This window comes from Onychomys torridus, chromosome 3 (genome assembly GCF_903995425.1).
Source record: "Onychomys torridus chromosome 3, mOncTor1.1, whole genome shotgun sequence".
Classification (NCBI taxonomy): Eukaryota; Metazoa; Chordata; class Mammalia; order Rodentia; family Cricetidae; genus Onychomys; species Onychomys torridus.
Genome location: NC_050445.1, coordinates 70,785,581 through 70,803,001, shown reverse-complemented (window position 1 = coordinate 70,803,001; position 17,421 = coordinate 70,785,581). Strand labels below are relative to the sequence as shown.

General features: G+C 38.8%; 1 protein-coding gene across 2 annotated transcripts in view; it reads left to right on the top strand.

Moving 5' to 3' along the window:
* The window catches only part of Grm3 (glutamate metabotropic receptor 3), a 216,025-nt gene that overhangs the window by 120,244 nt on the left and 78,360 nt on the right, over window positions 1-17,421 (top strand). For both annotated transcript variants that reach the window (XM_036182442.1, XM_036182443.1), the window contains one exon: window positions 1,393-2,000. In XM_036182442.1, the coding sequence (XP_036038335.1) occupies window positions 1,533-2,000 (468 nt within the window). In that variant the 5' untranslated portion in view covers window positions 1,393-1,532. The remainder of the gene's footprint in view (window positions 1-1,392; window positions 2,001-17,421) is intronic.

The following is a 17,421-nucleotide window of genomic DNA, read 5'->3' as shown; positions in this document are numbered from 1 at the left end:
TATCCTATCATTTATTCACAATGAAGACATAAGGAAAGAAGTATGGGTTATAATAGCAATAGCAAATATTTCTTGAAAGTGTTGCAGCACGTATACCACACAGAAGTTTGGGAATTTGACTGGGAAAGGGAAATACAAAAACAAAAAAGAAACGACAAACAAACAGAAAAATACTTAAGATCTTTATTCAATGTCTACTGAGTCTTAATATCTAAGTAACTGGAGGGGAGAAAATAAGAACATTCACAAGGAAGTAACCATATGAGCAGAAGCAGGAGATGGTCGTGCGTATTTGTCCATCCTCTACAATGCACATAGCCAGTGTTCCTGGAGAGGGAGACTTAAAAGCAGGAGTGGGGCAAAGTTAACAGCCATAGCAAGCGCTAAGACTAGAGTACTCACCAGGGACAAGGCCATACAGCACCAAAGAACATTCCAATAAAGAAGCCAATTCTTAGACCTGAAGTCAAGGAAAGGTTTACACACTGGTGGGAAATGACCCCAATAGACAGTCATGAAGTCTGTGCTTTAGAACATCTCTTCTAGGAGACACCTTTCAGACTGTTAATACTTGCTAATTTATCTAAGAGCATGCCAGTACTATCCAATGCTACAATCCACTGTATAAGCCCAGAACCACGGTCATTGCTGTCCTTCTGAGGAACTAAATGCAAAGGCCACAACAGGCCTTGCCTAATACTGGCTACAAGAAGCAGTCTCTAGCAAAGACACCTAAATTTGATGATTTTGAACTTGAGAGGGGGTTTTCTTTTCCTAAGTCATAAAAGGGTGTTCTGAGAGCTGGTAAGAGTTCTACTGAGGCCACTGCCATGGCCGTGCTACAGAAGACAGGAACTCAGCATCCTGAGACAGTGGGGGCTGTGGCTTCAAAGGGATTGAGCAGGGAGAGTCTTCAGTTTTTATGGCCAATTGGAAGAGTGTTGAAAAAAAGTGAAATGAGCAGGACTCTCAATGACTTGAGAACCTAGATACAGATATAAGGGGACATTTACTACATGTAGACTTTGAGGATGTTTGAGAGACATGTGGCTTAAACTGCTCAACCAGTAATGAGTGTTGGAGTTTGGATATCATTTAAATGGTAGTTCAAGCCATGAACATGGGAAAATTAGCACAGAAATGTGGGATAGGAACTGGGGTAGGGTGGTTTATCAGATCTGCGATATACCCAGAAGTAAACTGAGAACATACAGACAGCTAAGTCTTTTCAGGAAGATAATAGTCAAGGTTTCAAGAAAGGCCAACTAAAATAAGTACCAGAGTTGGTTTGACCAATTCAGAAACCCATCAAAGGTCTTACTGAGAAACATCTTTATAATTACTGTTATTTTTTAAAAATCATTTTTGTTCATATGACTTTTATCTCTTTAGGAATTCGGTGAAGGGCTCTTTTAGCCCAATCCTCCCTTATTGAAGGACAGGCCAAAGATCCCACTTGGAAATGAGAGAAGACTAGCAGGCAACATTGGCTCCACCCAGTGATATCTCCAAGAGATACAGAAACAGGATTCATGAAGATGTTGACAAGACTCCAAATTCTTATGTTAGCTTTGTTTTCAAAGGGGTTTTTCCTCTCTTTAGGGGATCACAACTTTATGAGGAGGGAAATTAAGATAGAAGGTGACCTTGTTTTAGGGGGCTTATTTCCTATTAATGAAAAAGGCACTGGAACTGAAGAGTGTGGGCGAATCAATGAAGACCGAGGTATTCAACGCCTGGAAGCCATGTTGTTTGCTATTGATGAAATCAACAAAGACAATTACTTGCTACCTGGAGTGAAGCTGGGTGTTCACATTTTGGATACATGTTCAAGGGATACCTATGCATTAGAGCAATCATTGGAGTTTGTCAGGGCATCTTTGACTAAAGTGGATGAAGCTGAATATATGTGTCCTGATGGATCATATGCTATTCAAGAGAACATCCCATTGCTTATTGCAGGAGTCATTGGTGGCTCATACAGCAGTGTTTCCATACAGGTAAGACTGATAAATGCTACTGCAAACAGCTGTATCTCTTTTCTTTTATGCTGCAGGAGAACAGAATTAGATAGTGCTAATAATTTCATAAATGGATGATATTAACAATTTAATTTTTAGTTTCTATTGCTATTTAATGATATGTTTCAATATAGAACATTTAACCACTGAAATTTATTTTGAAGTATATTAAGTAGCTACAACTACAAAATAAACTGCTAAACACAATTATCCATTAAAATACAATCTGAAGATCAGCTGGAGTGGATGAGTAGAGACTCAGCTGTGAGTGGTTCTGCCCAGGTTGTCTCCTTTCTTCTTCCTGTAATCCGTGATCTAGCCTCTGAATGACTTTAGAATAAGCCAAAGATGCAACAGGATGCAAGTACAACTTCTTAAGCATCTTCCAAACTTCTCTGCTATATCCTATCTGTTACTATCAGCAGAAGCAACTCACAGGGCTCAAAGTTGAGAAATAAGAATGCCTCGCCCACAGCACAAATGATGCAGTTACACAACATAGTCCTTATACGTTGAGTTATATTTGGACCTATTCATGCTATCAATCACAAGAAGGTATGGTATCTCTGAACTCTGTTTTTCACATGATATTTTGTTCTTTTGTTCAGAGATTAAAAATACAAAGAATTTCTCAGTGAAAATATATTCAGAGAAACCAAATAATTACCAGAAATCAAGGGAGAGACAATTTAACAGGCAACATAAATTAGATAAAAAGCTGATAACTGATCTTGTAAATTCATTAGAGAAAGAAAACACATCTAAGACTCCTTCAGTCCTCACTCACAAAGCCACAGAATTTTAGAGCTGAAAAGGGCCAAGAACTCACCCAGCTCAATTTCCTCATTTTCCCAATTCCCTAAAAGATTGGCTTCATGAAAACTCCCAGTGGTAGGCAGAATGAGAACTAGACCTTCAATTGATCTTCTGTAGCTTTCGACTACCCCATATGAATTCCACATGCTACTTGAAGTTCAATATTTTTTTTCTGGTAAGAGCACTCATGTCACAGTAATAGGTGATTCTAAGAGGCACCATGCTCTGCCTCCTATGAAATTACTATAATCAAAACCAAAGCACTGAAGGAAGTGATATGATAGGTTCTTGTATGTCACAGTCCTACTTAAAGAGACTCTCTTTGCACTGGCATAGCCTCATTTTTATAGTCCAGATTTGTGACACTTAAAATTCAGTGTATGATTCTGTGCTATTCTAAATGAGCTAGTTCAAATTTCTTTCCTTCTTCAGAGCACATAGTCATATTATGAGTAATTAGGATAATTTGTTTTTCATAAACACCCTTTTACTTTATTAGAAGAGTAGAAAATATTGCACATCTCAGAGCAGATCATGTAAATTTTGCCATCACTTTCATACTTGAGTCAGAAGAGGTGAAAATTTCTGTTTGAAGAGGATAAAATTTCAGGTCTTTATCGGACATACTTCAATAGCAATTTCACCAGCCAAGTGTCAAACATTTCCCAAGTACTCTCAATAAAGGATTGCGTGTACGTTGTTTGGGACATTTATTTCTCCTGCAGTGAATTTTACGCTATATGTGTCCCTAATTATTTCTTATAACTACTTAACAAGCTACCTTACAGATATTTATCCTATTTGACTTTGTTCTTTTGATACTATACACTCTTCAGAAGGCTAGTTTAAAGGGAAGAAAAGACATATTACATGAGAAATCCCATATATGTTATCAAGAGAAGCCATGTCTTTCATACCAAAGTACTTGGTTTGCTATTGCATTCACTGGCTGGCTCAGTGCCATTGTGAAGTATGGTGACTAACTGAGGGAGTGTTCATGGCACACACAAGGTAAGCAACAAAAATGGCTGGCATGATGGGAATTGTCCCAGGAAACAGGTAATCAGCCACATGTGAAACAATGTGAATGAACACAGCATCTTCACAGGCTGATCAGACAGGTATGACAAATGTTCACGTGCAAGGAGACAAAGATCTCACAGAAGAATAAGGGATGAGCTAGAGAAGAAAGGACAGGACACTGGGCTCTGCTCTCTCTAGGAATTTAAAACACTTCTGGAGATATAAGTTCCCTGAGCATCTTTCGTGTGTATCAACCTCTGCTTCCATGACTACTGTGGTCATACATCCTGCTGTTTGGTGACTGTGGTGATGGCAGGGAGCTGGTAGTACTTCCCTAAATCTTTAAATATTTAGACTTCCTTAATATACACTGAGAGCTTGAACTGAAAGAGAATGAAAGTAAGTAGAAATAACTGAGCACAAATCCATCCCATGATTTTAAATGCCTACCATCTAATCATAGCATCTAGGCACAGACCAGAGCCCAGAGTTTCATGTTGAAAAACAAGCTACTGAGAAAGGATCTTAGGGAGTGACATTCTGCATCCACCCTTCTGTTATTCCCTCAGATGTTTAGATGTTTGTAATGTTCCTGTATTGATGACCCTTGCATTGCTGTGACAGAAGTACCTAACAGAGACACCTTATAAAAGAAAAGATGCATTTCATCTCAGGGTTTCAGAGGGTCTCTGTCCATTTTGGCAAGGAATGCGTAGCAATTTCATGCCTCTGGGAGCATGTGATACAGGCTTCCAGTCATAGTACACCAGGAAGCAGAAAAAGTTAAACCAGACCAGGAGGCAGGCCTGTCCCTCAGGGTGATGTCTGCCAGCTAAGCCCCACCTCCTGAGGGTTCACAGCCTCCAATAACATCACCAGCTAGGGAACAAGTTTTCAAAACTCCAACCTGTGGGGGGATAGTTCCAATTCAAACCTTAACCAGTGCTCCCTTTAACCTGGATGGCTTTATTGTCCAAATTGCTTCAAAGAGGGTTTCCTCTCCAGCTTCATCTTCTCACTAAAGGAAAGAAAGTCTCCCAAAGGCAGCCAAGGAGGCATCTCATACAATGTTAGATCATATTGTCAGGCAGTGTTAGCAAAACCTACATGGAATGCAGGATTCTTAATGACTTGCTGGGTTAAGCTGTATCACCATTGATGAAGACCTGGATAATTATTCTCCCAATATACTCATTAAGGACACAGAGTGGTAGTCCCTTTATAAAGCAGCCAAATTGATTTCTTAATTCAGTCATCAATGAACTCTGGCATCCAAATACTTCTACCTGAGCAAATATACTTGGGGGATCTATCCACACCCTCCAGTGAGCAGGTTTCTTTTCAAAGCATTTTTAAGTCTGTCCTGGTGTCCTCTATAAACCTACAGCCCTCTCTCACTTTGGGAAATAGAGTGTTTCAAGAAGAGATTCAGGTCGATTGCCTTCAGTTAGGCAATTGTCTTTATGGCACTTACTTAGGAGCAATGTTTATGCTTGTGCCTTTTCAAATGAGCTACAGTTAGCTTCTTAGATGCCCAGTCAAAATGTTCCTCCTTGAAATGTTTCTAAATGGTTAGAAGATGCACTATTTTCCTGGCTAGTCTCTACTGTTTGGAGCATCTTTTACCTGGAACTTGACAGGTGGAAGATGACCTTGTTGGTGCTTTGCCCCTGAGTGCAAAGTAATCTCAGAAAAATTGAGATTTGGGTTAAATAGCCTCTAAAACATGAGATTTTAGAAAGGGCAAAAGTTTGCCTTGAAAGAATGTGTGGGACTGCTATCAGTTGACAATACAATATAAAGAGGCCAAAGATAATGATGTGCAAAAAAGAATGGAGTGGAACAAGAGAAAGATTTTCGTTCTGTTTAAATAGATAAGCTGTTTTACCATTCTCTTGGTGAGATGCTTTCTTATAAACTAGTGGTAGTATCTACAGACTTTCATAAAGAAAACGCTGTCCTCATTTTATACCTAAACTATAATGTCCTTTGGCTATCCGTATGTCTTACCAAATCCTACTCCTCCACCCTCAGCTCAAATTCTATCTTCACTGAGAAACCGTTCCTAAGCTCCTTCTAATTCCTTCTGTTCTGGTTCATTAAATGATTTGTTCATTTACATTTCTATTAAGGAATCACATATATTCCTCTTTGTGTTGCCAGAACCTGAAATAAGCTCTCTGCAAGGCAGGGAGTAAATGTTTTCAACAAATTCCAAGAATTAACATATGATAACCTGTTATACCTCCAGAACATGGAAAACCTCTAAATGAGTTTTGGGTTGGGGTCACAACCATTGCTCTCTGTGTTAGATCATTCTGCCTCCTCATGGGTAAGAATCCAGCCTTTTCCTGAAGTGGAAAACCGTCGTATACAAGACGGATGAGGAAGCAGGATGGATGCCCTCCTCTCCCCTGTCTCCATAGGGGCCACACCTGAGAGATCTTGCAGGCTCACATGCCATTGGTTCTCAGACAAGTCCAAGACTACACCCTCCTGAACAACTGGAACCGTGGCAGACAAGAAGAGAGCTCCATCCTGACTGTCATTTGGCTCTGTGTGGTCTCTCCACAGAAAGATTATATGCAGAGCTGGGCCTGGTGCTACAAACCTGTAATTTTGAAGGCAGAGGCAGGAGAATTGCAAATTCAAGGCCAGACTGAATTACAGAATGACTTCACAGCTAGTCTGAGCAAATCAGCAAGAGCCTATAAGAAAACTGAAAATAAGTAAACAGGCTTCAGATATAGCTCCATGGTAGAGGTGCTGCCTAGCGCGCATCAGGCCCAAGGTAATGGATATATATATATATATATATATATACATCCAGAAAGCCTCTTAAATGCCAGACACTGTAATACTATTTAGCTGAGGCAAGGGGAAAGGAGCCCAATTCTGTTCTCAGGGGAGACAAAGGACAGCACTAAAATTTGTTTACTAATTTATTAGTAGAAAAACTAAAATCATAGCTGCATTTAGTGAGTTCAATATTGCAACTCTGTTTATGGCAGGAAACAACTAAATGTTCCGTGTGTCTCTCCAGCAAACATTCAACATAGTGATTAAATTTCTGAGTACAACCTGACTAGGAGTTATTTAACATCTCACATCTAAGATGGAGATGTCAGTAGTACTTGGCTCACAGGTTTTTCAACCTGTTCATTTTTGCTGTTGTTTTGTTTCTTTTTACAACTCTAGTCCATTCAAGAGGAATAGTTTCAAGAGGAACGGAGACACCAAAAGCTGACACCAAGTTCAAATTCCTCTAAGTTTAGGATACTCTGCCCTTTGCATCCAAACGCCATGCACACATCATTTCCTCTCACAGAATAGACCCCAGAAACATCCTACTCAAAAGTTGTCTCAGGCCAGGCAGAGGTGGTGCACGCCTTTAATCCCAGCACTCAGGAGGCAGAGCCAGCCTGGTCTACAGAGCGAGATCTAGAAAAGGCACAAAGCTACACAGAGAAACCCTGTCTCGAAAAACCAAAAAAAAAAAAAAAGTTGTCTCAGATGGAGTCACTGTATTTCCTTCTGAGCAGCCTCCCAATGCTAACTGTTTTAAGACCATCCATTGCTCTTACGCTACTTTCCAAAAGAAAGGGCAATGCTGTCTGAGGGCTTTATCACAGGGAGGGAGGCACCAACAACAGCAATTAAAGCTGCTTTGCTAACATTGCTTTATTGTAGAAATTTCTCACCAGAGGTAATTACCTAAGATACACTATATTTCCCTCTGCTTTGAGGTTAATTTGTTCCTTAATTAATGCTCCTTCTGGTCTATATTTATTAGGAAACTACTCTAGTGAGAGACAAGAGGCTGCCACCCAGACCACTATGCATAGGGTGTGAATTCACAGGGAAAGAATAGCCTTTGGCTGTGAACTGTGTTTATACTACAGATCTCATCTATGATAGCCATTATGGGATGGAAGGCAGAGGACAGATATCCCTAAAATATTAGCAAGTGCTTTGTGACTACAGATTACTAAGTAAACTAGTTGAAATAAGACTCCTGACACATTTAGCTAAACCTAAAAAATGATTGTTTTAATGACACAATTTCCTTTCCAAATTCCAATTAAATATGCCACCCTTTTAATGAATCAGTATGTACAAGGTTCAGTATTTCAATATAGAAAGAGCCAACCCTTATCAGTTTACCATGATGAAAGTCCATTGATGTGCTGAAGTAGAGGTGCTTTTTCTAATCCTTTGGAAAATGCAGGTGAGAACTAACTGTGTTTCTCTAATTAGTGACTTGGGGGATTTAAGCACAATGTTCCCCCAAACACCTGCAGTTAAACTCTGAGCAAACACTGATACTCCAGGCTGTGTATCAGTAGGACTTCAAACACTAAAATTATAATGTCGCTATTTTTGACAACACCACCTGGCATATTATGGAAATTCCTCTGTTACTAATGACAAAGTCTTAATTCTAGCCAAATCTTTGACTTCATATGCAATATTGTGAAATGTAACACAGGAGAAAATACAATGGCAACAATACTTTCAAAAATGATGTTCTAAATGTAGATCAGACTTTTTTTTTTCAAGTGGTCAGAAGGGCCAAACATCTTGAGATATTTGCCACCAATTACTACAGTTGAATAGACTAGGTGTGCATCTGGGGACTAGGCAATATGCCTGACATTTGGGTATATGTCATCTGGTTCCCTGTGATTCTCCACAGAAAACAAACTCTCTCAAGATGACTGAACTCTCTCAAGGTAGAAAACGTATGATAGAACACATGGTATACAGCTTTTGGAATTTTTCTATAAAAAGGCAAGGTTTGATTGGCATTTAATATGGACACACAAATTAATCACACATTGCCTTTGTTTACAAAGTAATTTTAAAATACATCATTTCTATCAAATTTGAAACAAGTAAGAATTAATGGAGGTTGGTACTACCCCATGAATTTCATCTGTGAGAGTGGGTATTTAACTCTTTTCAACGATTCACTCTACAGTAGAGGAAGTCCTGTCTTCTCTATTCTGAGTTATTCGCAGGAAGTTATTTTAACATTTATTTTCAAGTCCTTCAGCCTTCCCACAGTTTCAACAACTGTCATAACTTATGACCTGCTTCTTTCCAAGATGGTGACCAACCAAACATACAAACCAAAGAGTAGGTTTCTGAATAATTATGATCAACCAATTGAAATAAGTTTTAGGAAAGCTAATTTCTTCCTCTATAACCTTTGTTTTGATACTTCAATTAAACTGTTCAGGGTTCCTGGAATTACACACTTTCTGGCCTTCAAGAATTCAGTCTACATCAGAACAAGTATTCTGTCCATGTGAGGGCCTTGGCCTAGTGACTTTCAAGTTGGATTCTATCCACTGTGACATTTTTAAAATGTCTTTTATATCATTCCTGTACTTAAATTTTTAATCTTTAGATCCTAAATAACATAGATCACAATATCCATAATAGCCTGTAAAACCTTTGGCTGTCTGCCTACTACCCCCATGCCGTTACCAGCTCCTGACCCTTTGGGGCACTGGCTCTCTGCTGACCTAGCTGATAAAGCAGTAGGCACTCTCTGCAGGACGTGAGTTCTCTCTTCTACCTGAAGGCCCCGTCCCTCCTTTCTCTTCCTGGAAAGCTCCCACTTACTTGAAGTTTCAAGTTCATCCTTAAATGTTGTGACCTGCCTTATCTCATTTAATCTAATCTGCCAATCTAAGTTGCTCTTTTGTCTGTGCCTTAGGTTTGTATCTCAGAACATGATCCATGCTTATTTTTCTTTATCACCTACAAGGGTATAACTTCCTTGAGGGCAGTGAGAATATAGGTGTAATTTTTTTTTTTTATATAAAATGCTTTGAATAGACATTATCTTTACCAACTTTAAAGTTTTTGTTTGTTTGTTTGTTTTTTAACCTTAGGCTAGTCAGTAAATTAAGTACTTCACATATATTGCTGCTTAATCCCTATGCAACTTCATAAATCTAGGAATTACTGTTATTCCTTGGTTACAAATGATGAAACCAATGCCTAAAGAATTAAACAATGCTGCCTAAGTTCACACAGCTAGTGAAGGAAGTAGCTGGGATCTGAGTACTGGTCCAGTGCTGGGTACTGAACCACACTACACAGTTTACTTCTTTTGTGCCTGACAGCTTTGCTCAAATAATACAGTTCACAAAGAAATCAGAATGACAAACAATACCATGTGTATCCCTCTCCCCTGAGTTAGTGCAGGACCTCAAACAAAAACCACTTACAAAAACATCAGGGTACCACGGTAGCAGGAATCTTAAAGAGTCTTATTAATAAAACAAATGCAGGGCCTGGTATTGGGGTGAATGCTGGAAGATCAGAGAAGCAGAACAAGCCACAGCTACCTCACCTCGCCAGTTCCTTGGCTGATCCTGTTTCCTCAGACTGGAAGCCTCCAAATCAATCTCAGCTGAACTGCTGCTCAAAAGCCTAAAAGCTTAACCAGCCAAGTGCTTCTAGTTTCTGGTCTTCATGCCTTATATACCTTTCTCTTTCTGCCATCACTCCCTGGGATTAAAGGCTCCTTTTCTGGGATTAAAGGCATGAGTCACCATGCTTGGCTGTATCCTTGAACAGATGGATTTCTGCCTCTGGAATGCTAGGATTAAAGGCATGTGCTACCACTGCCAATCCTCTATGTTTAATATTGTGGCTGTTCTGTCTCTGACCCCAGATATGTTTATTAGAGTACACAATATTTCGAGGAACACAATACCACCACATACCACTCTCAGCTCCATAGAGTTTTCACCTCTGGTTAGCAACCAGAAATGCTAAGAATGCCTTTTTCTTCATGATTGTATCTTTGTCATATCATTGCTGTACAAGTAACTTCAGGGACTTCAGAAGAACACAGCTTAGGCTAACTTGTGACTCTGTAAAATCTTCAAAGACATTCCCCCAAAATCAATACCTGAGGCACAAAAGGGTGTTTCTGACATGTCTTCTGGTAGTATGTTTGTAAGTATAGCTGTTCAACATAATTGTTAGAGATAAGATACCACAGACCCCCTTGTTACTGTATGGAACCCAAACCAGTTCAGTTTCATGATTTCTCTGAAAATCATGGAAGAAAGTGGGAGCTCAAAGAAACAGATTCAATCATTCAGTGGGTTAAATGACTCCTTTTTATTATGTCACTAGCTGCTAAGTCTGAGTGGGAAATAATTCGTGAGATAGTTCTGTGAAGATGAGGGAACAAGACAGACACTTTGGTGTGGAGTGGCATTGTTACAGGCAAACACTGACCTGTTTTCTCATGTCTGTCTTCTGAAATAATTGGATTTGAGGAATCATTCTTGATCTAAATATCTTCTCAGTCGGATCAATAAGCCATGAGAACAGGAGAACAGATGAGCTTCAGGACTCATCGATCTCTTGCTTTCAAATGAGGGAGGCAAAAGCATATGACGATTCAGATTTCAGACCACAGCTGCTCAGTGAGATGATTTCTGAGGACGTTAAAACAGGAATAAGGACAGTTGGGGCATCTTTAAGGATCTCTTTCCTGGGACTTCCATGGACTGACATTGGGACTATGTCAAGATGGATAATGGTAAGAAGCATCTTTGACTCACATATTTCAGAGCCCCTGGAATGCAAGCATGGGTGACCTTTACAGATCATACTGAGCAAATGAGCACTCACTATACTATTATCATATTATATGACTTCCTAAATTCAAATCAACCCTGGCTTTTTATACTGTTTTTTTTTTTTTATGAAAAAAAATATTTTCCAGATGTGCTGCAGATAATGTGGCCAAAAGAAAAAAAAAAAGACTAATCCTTTTTGTAATAATAGTATGATTGGCACCCTTTATGGGCAGCTAACTCATGTGATGTGAACAGCTTGAATTCCTCAGGCAGTTTCTCAACTACAAGCCACCTCCAGTTCCAGTTTGAAACACAAGCCAATCTGGTGTTTTGTGCAGCTAATATTTAATTTGATCTGTCTGAAAAAGAGGAACACTGGGGTTTCTTAACCTCCCAACTTCTAGAACTTCTTCACCTGGCCACTGGGCTGTGAGCTGGCAGATGGTTCAAAGTGCAGTCCTCAGTGGTTCTCTTCCAGGCTTATCTAGAAGCATTTAATTAAAAGAACTAAATAAAGCATTCAGCTCTGCATGTGTTGCAGAACAATTAAAGGTGTAGGCTTATTCTTAGAAAACAGCCCCAAAGAGATATGAACATTGAACAGCATCAGAACAAAAGGCAAATCTACTGAGGTGGTTATTGCTAGGACTCCAGAGACAGTAGCAAAGCTTTCTTTTTCAAATGTATATAGTTCAGTCCTGCAAATAGCATCTTTCTTGGAAGTGTCTGGTGCCTTTTTCCATCTGGAATTTTTGTAACTCAGCATAGGTCCATATAAAAGCCAGCTGCTATTGTTCCCTTTAGTATATCAGCACAGATTTAGAAGCCATGGCTTTGAAAGTTCTGAAAATAATTCTCATGGGGGAAAATCACATTAGTGGGTACTTATTTATACTAGATTCTGAAAGTGCTTGGCATTTTGTGGATTTTTAAAATTCTTTGTTTTGTCTTTTTTTTTTCAAAATGGCATTGTGTCAAGCAGAAGGCCTAAAAGCTTGTGTGTGACAAGGACGTATCAGGGAGGATCTGAGCAAACAGAATGACCACAAACTTGACGTGGATGCCACGGGTGACTCTGAACATTTCCAATTGACATTCTCTTTTCTCACAGCACAAAAAGAATAGTAGACACCTGAGTCTTTCCCAGAATTCACTTCCTTTTGTTCTTCATGATCAGAGTATTACCAAAATAAAGGCTGCCACCTAGAATAAAAAGAAAAGCACCTCTGACATTGAAAATTATCATGAGATATAATTCCCAATAAATAAACAAAAGCTTATAATGTTTTTATTTCTTGAATCAAAAGTAAATGTCAATATATTTGTGACTTTCTAGGCTACAATGAAAACATAATTCCAACTCCTGGATAAATTGAAGGCACCAAAATATGTGTTCTCCAAAGTAACATTGGGTCTAAACTCATGTGAGCAGCTGGATAGGCCAGAGATAAGGGCACTTGTCACCACAAAACCCAACAAACTGAGTTTCATCCTCAAGAGCTACATGATAAAAGGAGAGAACAAACTCCCGAAAATTGTCCTGTGACCTCCATGCTTACGTTGTGGCATGTGCACACACACCCATGTCCATATCTGAGCATGCATGCACACACTACAAATAATTAAGTGTAAAACAGGAATATATACTGCATATGAAAAGCTTTCTGATGTGAACAAGTATTTGGATAGTAGTATCATTCCACAATTAGAATTGGTTATGGAAAAACTAAAATTTTATATATCCCCAAAGCAAGAATAATAAATGAAAAATTGATATGACTACTTAGATATCTGTACACAGTGCATCTGTCACCAGAAAAACCTCACCTTGCCTGAAAACCTTAAGATCAACTCATTTGATGACATTTGTCTAAGGTATATGTTTATTTGAGGGCAACGTAAGTATACATGAGTTAATTAATCAAACTTCATGATAAAGCACTTAATTTGTTTTACAGTCTTTGGAGAACTGGTGTAGTGGCAAACCCAGCTGATGGAGAATTGGTTTCCTTTCACCTGTTCATAAAGGCAAAATTTGGAGAAATTGCTTTTAATGGTATGAAATCTTGGCTGCAGATCTCTAAAGGTCTAAATAAATTCCTCATGCATCACTTTGTTTTGATTAAAAAAGAGAGAGAGAGAATACAATTAGTGAAGAATTTAAACTGCACATCAAATTGTTTATTGGAAGTGTGTGACAGTAGCTTTACATTGTTCTCTGGATCTAGCCTCTGCCTCCTCCCATAGATAACATCTCTGTCTTAGAAAAGATGACATGGTAAGGCCATTCATCAGTTCATTCAGTTAACAAACATATTGGAGCACTCCAAGATCTGAGAGGCATTGAGGATATATTATCAGGGATTAAAAATGCACATTTCCTGCCCCAAAGGTTTGGTAAATAACATAGAATTTGCCACATTTCATTTGTGATATTTATAGGTTGATGATCTCATCCTCCAGGGGAAAACTTCACAGTAGGTGCTAGGAAAAAATCATTTTTATCACTGTAGATGGTCAGTCCACAAACAGTTGTTTATGAGGCCACTACAAAGTATAGTCTGATAAATTTAAAAGAATGCTTTTGCTTACAGGGAATGATTACTCATGCTCCTCAAATAAAGGAATTTAGGGCCTCAGGAAGAAAAATGGACAAACACAATATCTTTCCATCATTCCAGCATTGAATTGAGAACTATTGACAATGAGTTGGGTGTGCAGAATGGACTGAGTTGATCCGGGATAATAGAGTATAGTGAGAGGTCTCAGATTCCCAGGACCGAATCTAGTATCTAACACCTTTTTATACATTGTGCCTCAGTTCTTCAATATATGAAATGAGATAATGGCCTTTTCTATTCATAAAATTATTGTATTAAGATATCATATACCACCACAATAAAAGTTAGCACGGCACAAATACCCTAAAGGTGCAGTAGTGGCAGACATACCTTGGCAGTAACCAACAGCTCTCTAATTGGACTTAAGACCCAATGAACAAAAGGAAAACCAAGCCAGAGTAAGCAAAGTCAAGAATCTTGGAGGAGAACCTACAACCCCTGCTTTACTAAACCAGCATAATCCCTAACCACATTATAAACATTAGTCTTTATACACAGAGATAAGTGTGTTCCTCACCCATCATCAAAGAACTTTTTGCAATAGACCATTACAAAAAAAACCCATAACAACTCAACATGCAGAGTCATTTTGTTCCAATGGACACATCTACAAAACACTGCCACAACTAAGGTGTAGGGCACTGTGTGGAAGAAGGGGCAGAAAAACTGTAAGAGCCAGAGGATCAGAGAGTTTGCTCTGAGATTATGAGTCCTAGTAATGTCAGAAGCTACATCCATAAAGTCTCCCTCACCAACATGACTGCCCAAACATGAGCTGAAGAAAGACAACAATTGATGTTGCAAAGTGGATGCCAAGCATGCAAGGCCTTAACCGTACACAAATAACTACAGGCAACTGAGGAATGCTGAGAGTGGGAAAATTAGTCTTCTCTTGGGAACAGCACACCAGTTAGTTAAACATACACATAAGTAACACTATTCAGATGGAGCAGGTCATATTTAGGAATACACATACACATACATACATGCGTTAATAACAATTCATGAAAAAAGAGGCCATGAATTTGAAAGAGAACAAAGAGGGGTGTATGGAAGTGTTTCAAGGGAGGAAAGGGAAGGGAGAGATGCTGCAATTATAACATCTCCAACAGAACAGGAGCTGGGACAAAATGTCAGGACTAGGAAACCTATTACTGATCTTAGGACTTTTCCAAACATGAGTATTGGAGAACAGGAACTTAGAGACTAGGAAGATGAGAATGGCTCTCTGTCCACTTCTGACCAATGCAGAACTGAGTCCCAAGCAAACAAAGTACTCACTAGTCTGTCTTTGACACTTTAGTCCACCTACAATTTTGCCCATGTGGACTGCTACCTTCAACTTTCGTTTTGTACTTTTATTTTTCCCAGTTTTCATCACAAAGAAAGCTTGACTCGTCTCATTTAAGTTTAAACCCAGAACCTTACATTTCAGCTGATATAACACCCCCTTGTTTGCAGAAAGGGAGCTTTACCCTTAGCAGAGAGTGGGCTCCACCTTGGCTTTTCTGTCTGTTGGCTGGGTACATTTTGAAAGTCACTTCCCCTTATAAATGTCAGTCTCTTCACCTGAAAGATAGAAGTTTAGATCACCTTCATAATTCCTTCAAGCACTAACAATGTAATGATCTTGAAGATTATTTCTATTTTTGCAACAGCATTCATGAAAAAAATTAATCTTACTTAGCTACTACACACACAATTTCTTCCAAGCTGCTCTCAAGCTAGGCATGGTGATACACACTCAGAATCCCAGCACTCATCAGGCTGTGGCTGAAGGATAATTCATTCAAAGCCTGGTGACATACCAAGTTGGAGATCAATTTGATATACACAGTGAAACCCTCCACAAAAAGAAAAATATCTACTTTGAATACATTTAAATTTTTGCCTTGTATATATTTGATTTGTTATCCAACTTCTACCACTTTTCCTTTTTCATAAGATGCCAGGTGATGTCATTAAAGGTTTGTTGAAGTCATGGTCCTCCATGGTCCTCCAGACTACAATTCTTCTTCAAATGATCCAGCTAAATCTGACCGTAAAATGTACTCTTACTGAGCCCATCCTGACTCCTAATAATTGCTTCACTCATTTCTAAGTGTCTGCACCATATCAAAAACTAGTAACTAGAAAATTACCAAAACCATGCCTGTAAATTTATGTCTATTCTTCTTTGATGTTTCCTGAATTTGCTCTTCTTCCTCTTCTATCACACTTTAGTCTTTCCACTGTGGATTTATTAAAATAATTCCATAATTTAATCTTCATTTTCCATAATTCATTGATAGCTGCAAACTGAATATAATTTCTAGAGCTTTTCTTACATTCTAGAGAGATTTGTTGTAAAGTAAATCATCCATATTATTTTTATTTGTATCACCATTTCCATGTTAGAATACATCCTTTTAGAGAATAAAGCCTCATGCCCCATTCTTCTGTCTCAGCCCACCCAGGTTCTGTGATTACAGGCATTCATCACCATAATCAGCCATTGTCTTTTATACTTATGGAATCAACGTCTGCAGCCATTAGCTCTGTTTCTACCTGCTGTGTCTTCTCCTGAAGGACAATTCAAAGCAAGACAAAAGCAATAACAAACCCCACTTCCATTTTCATAGTCTGTTTTCTCCTGTTTGCACTTCTGAGTTCATGCTCAACTTCACACTGAGCGCAGACAAGCTCCCAACTCACCTGTTCCCCTCATCCCTTAACCTCAGTCTTCTAGTGCATCCCATTGACCAGTGGGATCTGGGAGCTATCCTCTCTGTCTCTTTTATGGAGACTATATTGTATAAATTATTTTTAAATCCTTCTTTCTCTTTTAAACTATGTTGCTTAAATAATTTCTACCTATGCAAAGCACAAATCTTCTTTTAAAATGCTTCTGTCTAAAACATGCAACTAGATCTTGGTTTTCCACCCTCCTCTCTTACTAATAATAACATAACAGGGTAGCTTTCTTCCAAATTTCACACCACTTCCCCATCCTTAGAAGGTTCTTCCTTTATCAGTCTAAATGATGTCCAGTGTAGGAGTTTTCCTTACTTCTTCATGCTTTCCCTAAAAAACCATATGGCCAGTTAGCAAGTCAAGGATGTTTTAAGTGCCCAAGTTTTCAATAAATGGAAGAGAGAACTTAGCTGACAACAACCTGGACATCTCCCTACCCTAAATTTTAAATTTTACATAAAAAAAATAGCCTCAGAGGGCTAGAGTGATAGCTCAGTGACTGAAGCATGTCCTGCATAAACAGACCTGAGACTGGATCCTGAGAATCCACATAAAGGCAGATGTGGTAGCACATGTCTGTGACCTTAGCTCTCC